At 35.9% G+C, this 13,070-nt stretch overlaps 1 protein-coding gene across 10 annotated transcripts in view; it reads right to left on the bottom strand.

Annotated features, from left to right (window-relative positions):
- DMD (dystrophin) overlaps positions 1–13,070 on the bottom strand; it is a 1,046,004-nt gene that overhangs the window by 230,453 nt on the left and 802,481 nt on the right. For all 10 annotated transcript variants that reach the window (XM_077171917.1, XM_077171927.1, XM_077171925.1 and 7 more), the window contains one exon: positions 12,622–12,811. In XM_077171917.1, the coding sequence (XP_077028032.1) occupies positions 12,622–12,811 (190 nt within the window). The remainder of the gene's footprint in view (positions 1–12,621; positions 12,812–13,070) is intronic.

Genomic DNA, 13,070 nt, shown 5'->3' with positions numbered 1-13,070 from the left:
ATTCATAGCATTTCAGAATCATAATCAGAAATCTCAGATAAGGAGAGGAAAAATCCCAAATACATTATGGTATCACTAGAGGTATTCTGTATTGTATTTCTGTGGCTCATCACTACTTTAACAAAAAAAAAAGGGTTATAAATTATCCTTTCCATAAAATTAAGTATCAAAGGACTCATTACCATTAGAGCAATTAATAGCATTTGTGTTAATTTATAAGATAGGTGTCTGTCAATGGTTTAAAATATCTTACATCATTTTATTTCCAGTGGATAAGACAGAAAACACATCAGTTCCTGCCTGGAAAAGAAATACCTATAAAAGTATGGTATAACATGGTTTCTGCACACCTTGAATGGCATAACACCTCTTTAAATTAATGTAAGCAGGAAACAGAAAGGCTGCAGAGGAATAAATCTGCAGCAATCCAGGCTTGAAGCTAAATTGGATTATTTCAAAGGGATGGAACAGAGATGTGTAAGATACCTTGGAAAAAAAGACCTAAGCAGAAGGAATGATTTTAGCACCCCAGGCAACAAAGAGCTGCATAGAAAATATCCTGTACAGTCCATAAGGAGACCAAAATACAGTGCAAAGACCAAAGCAAAACAAAATATGCTCTTTCCAGGTAATGCAGAATTACAGATATTTTAGTAAGGTGGATGATAATACCACCATCCCTATCATAACTTACAGAATTATTTTTTACCTTACAATCACCCATGTATGTGGAATATCCTGACCTCAAACTCAGCACCTAGAGCTGGTGCATGCAGGGTATCAATGAAATTCACTTTTCACTTCATTACCACAACACTTGAGATGTGAGAGGCTTCAATTCCAGCCAACCATCTTGCCCCTCACAGAAATATAAATAGATGTTTAACTTTCAAAGGATCCAGACTGTGCTTTCTTTTCTGTGTTGTTTTTTGAAGTTTTGAGATCATCTATTTTATGTACTGTAGCTGCAAAAATATTGCCTCTGAGTTAGCTCTGCAATAATTCACTCTTGCTACAGCAATGATTGAGTAAACAGAAGCTTCTACCAGAGGCATTCTTTTCTATTATTTATTGTAATATTTTTTCATAATTTAATGAGAAAAATTTAAAAGCAATATTTTCATCCTTTCATGTTAAATTAATTTACAGTGCTATAAGCCATAATGAAAACAGAGAAATCATCAGCAAAACAGCATGCTAATAAAGACAGATTTCTACAAAGTTTCTTAACTAAACTCATAAAATAATTTTTTTCTATTTCTGTCAGGTCCAGCTTGTCTCTATTTGTTCCCTAGTATTGAAGCATACAGTGAAAATTACACAACAATGAAAAAGCAGAAGCTACATAAGAACATAGAAATTGAGAAGAAGAAATATTTTAAGCAGATCTGATTTATATTAGCATATATTCTAAATATCTGCTCCCATATTATGTGGAAATGTCAACCTCCAGCCCTGTGTGGTAAAGATCTTAGAAATAAACCCATAAAACATTTAAATAAGTAAAGTAGCCTCAAAATTAAAATTAAATTAAATTAATTAAATATACCCATAGTTTCCTCTCCCTTTCCTCCCTCTCACCCAAACAACTGGGTGAAGAGTTTCTGTCCTGAGTCAGTCACAATTAGTGGTGCCAATCTGTAAAATTCCTTCTGCTATCAACAGCACTTGAGTCTTGGAGGATGAGCTTTAGTGCAAGGAATTGGTGCCTGTGGAAATGCTGCTGCAAGTTTGCTCCAAGGACACCACAGGGAATTTCTCCTTCCCTGCCCAATCTCAGAGCTGGATTAAAACTGGTAAATGCTAATGGTGGATTAAAACTGGTAAATGCTAATGGTGGATTAAAACTGGTAAATGCTAATGCTAAAACTGGTAAATGCTGGTGCCACCCCACAGCACCTGGGGGTAAAACTGTGTGCTCAACACCCAACAGGAAACACAAGACAATGAAACAAAAAGCTGTCACTTACAGCTCCCCTTGCAGAAATCACATTTTTGGTGGTATTTTTCAGGCAGTGCTAACCCTCTACAGTATTCCACGTCTCACAAATCAAAGGTTATAATAAAATGACTACTTTTTTTTTTTTTTTTTTTTTAAGCAAATCAACAAGCTGGGATTTGAACAGTGCTGCAACTCTTACTCATGAGGCATAGAATTACAATATCACAGTTAGAAAGAAAAAGAGATGATCCGTTCAGGCTAATGCACTGTTGTGACTGTAATAGGTGTAACATAAGTGAGAACAGGTTTATTTCATAGCTTTGATCTCACAGCTTCCAGCAGGTTTCCAGGTTCTGGAAAGAAAGGATTTGCCACTTCATTTATAGATCAGGGAAATACACTTTGATATAACCAGCACAAAAAATAGCAGGACAACTGTAAGCTTTCCCTAGCAAAAGACCTTTGAAGTTCAACAATGAAATTAAGTGACTCAGTCTTCTGGGTTTTGTACTTAGTCCTCTAGAAAGTGTGCCTTGCTATTCTTTTTTGTTGAGCTATGAAGTAGATGCAACAACCCCAAAAAAAAGTTATTTAAAATGTGTCCAATCTAGCAGACTGAGGTAGAAATTAAAATTAGGTAGGTTAATATAGTAGACAATGTATGGTATTTCTGGGGAGAATATAATTTATATCTTTAATCTTCTTAGTTACTAGTTGATGCTCACATTTCCTCCATTGGCAAAGTTCGCCCAAAAACTGTAATATCAGATTCAGATACCAGAAATTAATATTGTGGCATTAATACAAAGAAGTCACACAGTCTCTTTTTAAGGTTAATTCATTTATTTCACAACAAATTATCAGTGTAACCTGATATGAATTCTTTTTGACTGACACATCTTTTTCAATCAAACTGCTATGAGCTATGATGACTTCTAACATGAAAAAATTACACAAAGTAAGAAAATAAAAATGTTCATCTTCAGAACTGATTAATATGCATGCTTCTTGGTGCCTATGGCCTTTTTTGGTTTTGCATTATCTTTTCAACTACACAGACAGTACAGAGATGAAGATATTAATTCTAATTTGAGTCCAGACATTTTCACTCTCATACCAATGACTCTGATGACTCTTAGTGCATAATACTAAATCCAACCTAAATAAAAATATGATGAGCAATGTATTATTTTCTCTACTATAATTGTTCATAAATACAGTGTTCTGTTTTAGATGCATAATCTGGTCAGTTGAAAGCTGCTAATTTACTGAGGCAAAAATGGACAGCTAAATTTCTGTTCTCTCCTGCCATTTCTACAGCCTCTTGTGCCTCTATTCTGATTTAGAAGAGTTATTCCCAGCAGAAGGGTAAATTTGAAGAACTACTCTTATTTCAGGCACTTCAACCCATTTTATATGGAGAAGAAACATAAAGGGCAGAAAGCACTAACACTTTCCCACCTGGTGACAACAGAGGCAAGACAAGGCAGAGCAACATCAGGCATAAACATTTCTCAGAGAGTCAGAGAAAAAAAACTAAACTAAGATCACTGTCTCAACACTTAGCAGACATTTGTGTGGGCAGGAGGGTCAGAAGAAGACACAGCTTAAAACCTGGAGTGATCTGGCAGAAGAAATTTTCTAGATCTATTTCCACATATCTTCTCTCTATGACTAAATTTATGGTCATCATTTTGGTGAAAAGTGATCTCAGCAGTCTGAGTTTACATCTTCTTTCTTGTTTCTCTTCTATTGCCTCATGGGCAATTGCATGATTTGGAAGTATACAGAGTGGTAGGATCTATGTGGAACTATAAACTCTTTAACCTACAAAAGATCACCAAATGAAATGAAAAAAACACATTTTCACATGAGAGAGAGAACACACACACATTTTACACAGAGTTTAGGCAGCTACTGTAGTCAGAGAGTTATTTAGCTACTTCTCAAGGCTCTGTCTAAGTGAGAGGAGGGGAATGTTTCTCCAGGAAGCAAACAGCCCCAGCTTAGCTGGACTAAACTGCCCTCTGGAAGTGCTTCTCTCTTACCCTCGCCTGTGCAGAACTGGGAGGACACAGAATTGCAACCAAGCTGAGCTCAGTGGCAAAACCTCCTGCAGCAAAACACATTCAGAAACAGCTCTTGGACATTTCTCCGTGGTGTGAGGAGGTACAAACCCAGATGCTCTTGGATTACTAGGGAGGTGAAGAAAATGGGATAACCACATTTGACCAGCTGCATAACATTCTAGATTTCATCAGCTCTTAGCAGGAACTTAAACAGCTCACACACCATTAACACTTAAAACTTGTTGTCAGAGGTCGACTCTACATCACCTGCAGTAAGAATTCCTGTAAGGACAGGTGGTAGATACACAAAAAACTTATTATGTGGCCTCTAAATAATTTTAAGGCAGACAAAACACTGGAGAGAGGACAGTGCTGCATTGCTCTAACCTGGTTACTCAGTACATTAAACTGACACCTGGGCACAAACAGCAGCGCTTATGTCTGCTTGCACCAGTGTTTGCATCCTGCTAACTTCATGTAAAGAAAATTCACATATTCTGAAAAAAACCCACATAGCCCACAAGGTGAACAGGTTATCTGGATAAGCCTAAACCCACATGAGAATATATATGAAGCATAATAAAATGTATGTATAAATACAATAAATATAAAAGAACCTATAGAATTTATGAGCTTATATCTGATTTCCAGTGTCACAGGCTCTAAATAAAGTCTTTCAATCTCATGAGAAACAGCTCAGTAATGTTGTATTAGGATATTTGGTAGTCATCATAACATCATATTACTTTCCCCTCACAAAAATATGCATAAAATCAGAGAACTGACAACACAAAAATAGCAATTATGAGCCCTAGAAAGAGTACTAAGTAGCTATATATTTTCAATACATTATTCAAACTCTGAAAATGAAATTATTTAATAACATTTTCAGAGAAGTTAAGCCCAAATATAGTTACATTAACTGAAATGAAACAGAGTAAAACTATGACAAGTAACTATAACTTAAGGCTGGATTTTCTGAATTCTCAAACATGAATTTTAACCAAATGGAAAATCCTGAACACCAGTTTACAATCTCCTAACCATTTAATACAGCACTGCCACAACAAAGGACAAATGTCTCCTTCCAGAAAGTTACTAATGCTATCTATGATAACAGGTGATGAACCTGTGGAATCACTGCAAAACAGGATGACATAATAATTCTGAACTAATAGCCAAAAAATTAGTCTTTGGATTCATAAGTGGGATAATGGCAGTTTATGTGGTGAACATAACTAAAATGGAATCATCCACTCAAGAGAGAAAAGCTGCAAAATTAAATGGAATCCAATGAAAATAAATGATTCAAATGAAAAATGTGGCATGCAAGGAGAAATGAACACGTGGAACTTCAGGCTGACAGAAGAGATTCAAATTCCTGTCAGCAGTTGAAAGAAAGAAAGTGTAAACTTCTGACAGAAAATGAAATGGGACACTTGGTACAGAAAAGTTACTTTTGCCAAACATTGTCAAAAGTAGATAGTGGGAGCTGCCACAGTAAACAATTGCTGCACAATGCATATAAAGAACAGCTAGTATTGTGAATAAGTGTAAATTCACATCCAGAAAACCTGTGACATAGCAGCTTTATACTCCTAAAAAGGGAAATTTGGAGGCACTTCTTAGAAGACAACTATTTTTCTCAGTCCTATCTAAAAACCTTTCACAAAGCCAGTATAACTTTTCTCTGGAAATGATTTGTACTTTTATTTTATTCCTTATTTGTATTCTTTGTAGGTCACTGACTTCTTACATATTCGGGAAGATATCTGCCCTAAGCCAAAATTAATACTTATCCTCAGTTATTCACTGTACAATTTATCCCTTTTACATTAACATGTTAATAATCACAATACAATCATTTTTTCTTTTTGCCTGCCTTGGGAAAATACACATTTGGTCTCACAAATGAAAAATTATGTGCTCTTTAGCCAAGTGTATTGAACAGTCTGGTAGGAGGCACAATTGCATAAGGCTCAGATACCCTTTTAAACCCATCATCAGAATATATTAAAGGCTACCACTGGGTTTTTGCCTAGTTTTTACTGATTATTCACTTGCCAAATAAATGTGCTATAAGTAAATACAATACAAAGTGAATAGAAGAACTAAATGACAGATTAGACTGCACTAGTAAATACTTATGGTCATGGGAAGATGGAATGGCAGGAGTCCTTAAAGTTCTGGTAACCACTCAGTCCAATACCTGTCACTTCAAATTGATGGGCAGCAGTGAAATAGGACATATACTTCCAAATATTATGAGAAAGTCCATCCATCCCTTCTTTGGATGTGGGAGAACCTGCTTTAGAAGAGCTTACTCAAAGAGTGATGGGGCATCCTATAGAAAAGGTAAGGTTGGGAGAAAATGCAGGAATTGGAACTTGCTCAGAATAATGGCAAACCATCTTATCCCTTCTATTACATTTCTACTTGGGATTTTTCCATGCTCTCCTCTAATAATCTTACTCAACACAACAGAACCTCTCTCTTCATGCTACAAAAGCTTTTCCCATTTAATCTGTGTTTGAAAACCTGTGTTTAAAGCTGGTAGGGTTTGAATGCTGATCTATAAATGAAAAATTAGGACTACCCCTCTGGTGTGCTCAATAAACTTTTACAGAGGAAATACATAAATCAACCAAGTGAGAATAAACTAGGTTATTTAGCACATTTGAAAAGTTGGATTTTTCTTCTACCATAATTATGAGAACATATGCAAATGAGAAATTAAAAGAAATTTATGGTATTATTTGGAGACACCTACTTTATATGTGAGATTTCTGCCTATTGAGAGATGTTTATTTTCATGAGAATAAGTTTTAAGAGTCTCATTCTAGTACCAGAGAACTAGATATCTTGATAAAACAAGCCTTTTACCTCCCAAAAGAAAATTTGTGCCGATAAGGGTTTTTTCTTTTAAGTTCAGGAACAAGGAGGGCAGAAGCAGAATACACATTAATGCATCAACTCATTGGCAAACTGCAGCAGCAATATATTTCTGTTTTTATGATACAGACCATCCAGATGAAACACACTGAAACAAAATACCTGACAAAAATAATGACATCTACCTATCTGATTTATTGCTGATTTCTGACCACTTCTCTTTGATCTCCAGCTAAGAAGAACAGTTGTGTTATCATTATCCCTGCTGAGAAGGAGCACCTGAATCTCCTGTGAAAGTATTCAGTATTTGACACTTGCTGTTAACAACAAAGGAACATTAATCCCCTTCCTTCTGACTACTAATTGTGATACTGAAAAATGTGTTTTCAAAATAATATTTTTAAAAAATCCACTCTGAGGAAAAAAATTCACTCTGAGATGTTATCTAGCCTTTCCTCAAATTAGGTTGTAATAGCACTTGTTTTAAAACTCAAGATTTTTCAATTTCTCTTCTATTACTCAGTGGAATAGGATGGCACTGACAGTTGCTATTCTATTCCAGGTACTGCAGAACAGATTCTATTTTAGAATTGGCAACAAGTTAGTATAAAAGGCAAAAATGGAGAATTAAACTTTTTTAAAAAACACAGGCAAGGGAAGAAGATTATATGTTACTTTTTAAAAGTTTTAAACAATTATAAGCAGAAGTGACCGAAAAAGTGTTTCAGAATGGAGAATAAAAAAGTGCTACAGAACAGAGAATGGAAGTACTTGAAAATTAATTATTATTTTTTAGTAAATTCAAGTGAAATGAGCAAGAATATTACAGATACGTTCTCTCTTCTATTTTACAGAGATTTATCATCTAATCCATAGATCATTCACAAAATGAACTGTGTTGGACAATAATATATAAATTATATTGGAAATAAATTTGGAAGCAATGTTTTATCTCTCAAAGAACCTTTAAAAATAATTGAGAAGTGTCAGGTATCTACCTCAGCTTTTTACTACTGTAAAAAACCAGGTGCCTGGACACCTTAAAAACAAGTGAGCACCTTCGAAGAATTGATAGGAAGAGAAGAGATAAGAGTGCCTTGTTTGCTGTTCATGTCCTTTAGATGATGTTTTTGGATAAAAAGATCCCTATGAGAAAATAAAGGTACTGCCCATACTGTATATTCTGAGGGATAACTTGAGGCACTGCATATTTTTCATATTATGAGCAGCAAAACTCCTGACTCTAATGGAAAACTACTTAGGTTATAGGCTAAGTGAGCATGAAGGTGGCAATAAAAATAAATCTGCTATGTATTTCATGCTGAAGTATTAACCTTGCTTCATTTATCATATTCTGGCATACTTTTAGTCAGGTCTATACTACCAATAATTTGTCAGTCATCATAAATTATTTCAGAAACATTTTTTAAGCTGTGTATAGAGTACAAAAACATTTTCCAGTTACTTTTTACCTAGGTGTCACATGTAGTATTCTTCATCAGATTTCAGTGAAAAAAGTCTGTGATTATATTCATCTACAGGCTTGATATTAACTGATTGCATTCATAAACTAACAGGATAAATCCACACTAGCTCCAAAATTCTATCTAATATCACATAAGCTGCATAAAATGTCACATACAATGATTGCTAAAAAGACCAGAAAAGTACTTCATACAATCATAGAATTCTTAAGGTTGGAAAAAAACCTGAAAAATAATCAAGTCTAACTGTTAATCTAACATCACCAATTTCACCACTAAACCATGTCCCTAAGTGACATGGAATCCAAGGATTGTGACTCAAAGAATTTCCTGGGAAGTCAGTGCTTGTTCCAATATTTAACAACTTTTACTTTGAGAAAATTTTTCCTAATACCAAATCTAAACATGCCCAGGCACAGCTGAGGCCATTTCCTCTCAGTAGAAGAGACCAACTCCCATCTCACTACAACCTCCTATCAGCTGAAAGCCTGAGCCTCCTTTTCTCCAAGCTAAACACCCCCAGCTCCCTCAGTCACTCCTCATAAAACAGGACTGGCCCCAAAGCTGAGCCCTGGGAACATCCCTGGTGTCCCCAGCTGGATGTGACTCCCTGGGCCCAGCCTCACAGCCAGTTTTTACCCAGAAAAGAGCACAGCCATCCAAGCCATGAGCAGCTGGTTTCTTGAGGAGAATGCTCAAGAACTGGAAGTTCTCTTCCACACAATCCAGGAACCTCCCAGACTGCTTCTTCTCTGCTATGTTTGTGCATTTCCAGAGGACATCTGGTAAGTCAAAGATCCCCAAGAGAAAAAGGTCTCGTGACTATGAGACTTCACCCATTTGCTTATGGAATATTTCATCTTTCTCTTCATCCTGGTGGGAGGTCTATAACAGACTCCCACCAGAATATCTGCCTTGCTGGACTTGCCCTGATTTTTAACTAAAAGACTCAGCCCTGTTGGCACCAGCATCGAGCTCTAGACAGACAAGACACTCCCACACAGGGCTGTCAGACCACCTTTCCTCCCTTCATTATCTCTTCAAAGGGATTTATCCACTGCACACTCCAGGGGAGCAAGTCATCCATATCTCTGTGATGGCAACTGTGCCATGGTTTTCCAACTGCCCAATGGGCTCCAGTTCCTCCTGTTGGTTGTCCCTGCTGTGTGCACTGGTTCAGGTTGATGTTGGATTATAGATCCCCCCACCTTTCTGCAGGGAGAACCCCTAATTCCTGTATGACCACTCTCAGGTGCTTCCAAGGTGTCTGACTCATCAATAACTCTGTATATTTGCAGCCACAAGGATCTCCAGCCCCTACCTCCACTGAGCTGTCAGACCAAAGGATCTCGCTACCACACTATCCCCAAAACATGCTGTTTCCAGGCTTATCTCTAGTGAACCTGCTTTTATATCTGTCTCCCTTCAAATCCTGTTTACTCTTCATTAAACACTAATAACTCCTGTGCAAAGATCTTTTTCCCCCTTTGGGACAGGTGTACCCCATCTGTCACCAGCAGGCCTGGTGTCATGTAAACCGACCCACAATTATAATTAACACAGCTGAGACTTTGTATCACTAGAAGTATGAAAGCAGGAAAGTGAAATTAATTTTCATCTCCTTCATATGGTTACTTAACAAAGCAGGCCTCATGAGGACACATGATGTATTTCAACGAAAAAAAAAAAAAAAGAAGCAGCACATAATTACACAGCTCCTTGGAGTAACGTGTTTGTATCCTTGAAAATTTTCCAGAAAGTATCCTAACTGTGTGAATCACCTCCACTATTACATTGCTGTCAGTTCAGACAAATGATGCATGCAAATACATGCTTGTACAAACAAACAGGGTGTTCATAATGCAACATTTTAATATAATTACATCATCAGGTAATTAGAATGTGCAGTTATATAAGCCTCACCTTTCTCCTTCTGCTATTGAATGAACTGCTAACTACTAAGGAAAGATTAATCTTTATTAGTGACAATTGAGTTAATGGTTTCTGAACATGAAAAGGAAAACAAATGTCTAAAATGTGATATTTTCCTAGACAAGCAACTGCTGCTATATAAAAAGTTTCTGTACAGCAAGTCATTATTTTCCTAATTGTTTAAAGGAATAAGATAAAGTTGGAGAGTGTAAAGCAGGAAGCCAATGGATCACTAAAAGTGATCCTTGTCACTACAGATGACAAGGATACAAAGCTGCTACTGAGCTCGGAAACTCAGGTTTGTCATTATTTGTGTAGAAAATTATTTATCAAAATACTGGTTTACACCTAGTGGTTAAAAATATCAGATTAAAATTGTAGAATTAAATTAAAATAGAATTGTAGCATTTCAAGAGTCTTAGTGACTATTTTAACTTTATCCAATTCTACTGTATAAGAGCAAGACAGAGACTGTAGATCTAAATCCATTTGTTATATTTGACTATAACTTTTATGCATTCTTATAAACCCAGGAAGTTAAAGTTTCTTTCCAAAGACTCATGAGACACTGGTATTTAATTAGAAAGCACCATTTTAGTTTACCTCCTAGGATCTGAATGCAGCCTGATTGGTGAGAGGCAAAAAAAAGAAAAAAAGATTTCGTAAAAAAAAGTAAGTTGGAAAATTCTAATTCTGACTGAAAGAATTTAGGATTTTTTCTATGCTGGGGCAGGGCTTGCAATTTTACTACACATACTGGATGATAAAGCATATTGAGGACATGGACTGTATTTGAATATGTCTGTTTTGATAGATGTACAATTTACATAGTGAGCTTCTTGGAATATACTGATTCTCAGTCATTGCCTGATGTGTTATGTAGGGTAAGTATATTTCTGACCCACAATACAGAGTTAAAAAAAAGGTTTGTTACTATTTAGGATTTATGTGCCTGATTGTATGCATTAGTGAGCAATAACCTCTTTCCACAAAGAACATAAATACATACTTTGGAGACTTCTGTGACTTAGTAAAGCTCCTTTTTCTCTGAATCTTTCATATGCATAAACTGTTTGCAAACTACACATTTATGTCATGTTCTTGCTTTTCATCTTTATACTTCAAAGTGAATTGTGAGAGAGAACTCCCACAAGCAGGGTGTGAAGCCTTAAAGAATCAATGCAGCAATACCTGAGGAACAGAATGAAAAGCCATACTCTCTTTCCTGATCATTCAGCTGGCATCATAAAATTGTTCTATTGATAAAATTGTGCTCCATTACTCATTTTTAGCAAATAGATAGACAATATTTCATCCACTATCAGGAAAATATACCTGTTTGTACAAAAAGCTTTCACAATAAAGACTTGATACAGAGCACTGGGTTATGACTACGGCAAATATTACCCATCATAATGAATGAATTTATTTTGCAGCTAAGAATTCTTGAACTACTATAGAAAATTACTCTTTCTTTTTTTTTTCTTAATCACTTATGGCTAAATTTTTCACAGTATGTTTTTCATCATTAAATAAACTAAGGCATCCAGGGCCTTAAATCTCCAGTTTTGAACTTCTTGTCAAAATCAAAATAATGCACTATGAGTGAAATTTTTTTCACTGAAAAGGTCACAGAGCTTTGGAAGGCAGGGGCTGAGTCAGTATCCCTGGAGCTACTAAAGGATGTGTAGATGTGGCACTTGAGGACATGGTTTAGTGATGGCCATGGCAGTTCTGGGTTGATGGTTGACTTGATGATCTTAAAGGTCTTTCCCAACCTAAAATTTTATATGATTCTATCAATACTGGAATAAAGGGTCCTGTCATCCAAACACCCAATCAGCCTCATACGTAAGACATTTTAGACCTCAAGCAGACATATCTGTATTCCTCTCAATAACTGCAGTGAAGAAAACACAATGGAAGTATAACAACATAGTTCAAGAGCTCCATCTCAACTAATTAATTTTCTTTCTCCTAAGGATTCTCTGGAACAATAACTACAATATTATCTTTCTTTAAGATTTTGTCCCCCAGAGGAAAATAACTGTATGAGAACTGTCCAGGCATTTACTATGAAAATTTGCATCGTTATCTCTTTTTATTACCGCAACAGAGCGTGTTGACAATAGACTCCCAAATTACCATTTCTTCATATATTTGAAAGTAATGGAGAAAAACTAATTCAGTTAAGCTACAAAGAATAAACTTGATGCAAATTATATAACTTCTATAAATATTAGATATGCTTGATAAACTCTCATGTTTGTCAAATGCCTCTATACTGAGGTGTTTGGCTTACCTGCCACTGTTTCATGAGGTCCCGAACCATTTTGGCATCCTCTAGTGTCTTTTCTTTGTGTGTAGCATCCTGCAGGACATTTGCAGTTGTTTCAGCTTCTGTAAGCCAAGCAAGGAACTTTTCGAGATCCAGGTAGAATTGCTGCAACATTCTTAGAGCTGATTCCAGAGCTGCTTCACGTTCACAAACCCTGCACAAGTACAAATAATCAAATACAGCCCTCTTTGGAAAAAAAAACAAAACACTTTAATCATTAAATCAAAATATAAAAAAAGACACAAAATATTTTTCATGTACCAGTCAAGGTAAGTTTGCTGATACATTAGCTAGAGAATTTCTACTGTATCTTTGGCAGGTTCTTTTTTATATTTTCAGCTGAGAAGTAGTAAGTGGAATCAGTCTGACACAAAATTAAGCAAAAGCACATCTTTCAAAGTACTATGCCCAAA

Source organism: Agelaius phoeniceus, chromosome 2 (assembly GCF_051311805.1).
Source record: "Agelaius phoeniceus isolate bAgePho1 chromosome 2, bAgePho1.hap1, whole genome shotgun sequence".
Taxonomy (NCBI): Eukaryota; Metazoa; Chordata; class Aves; order Passeriformes; family Icteridae; genus Agelaius; species Agelaius phoeniceus.
Note: the sequence above shows the minus strand (reverse complement) of the source record. Positions and strands in the feature narration are given on the sequence as shown.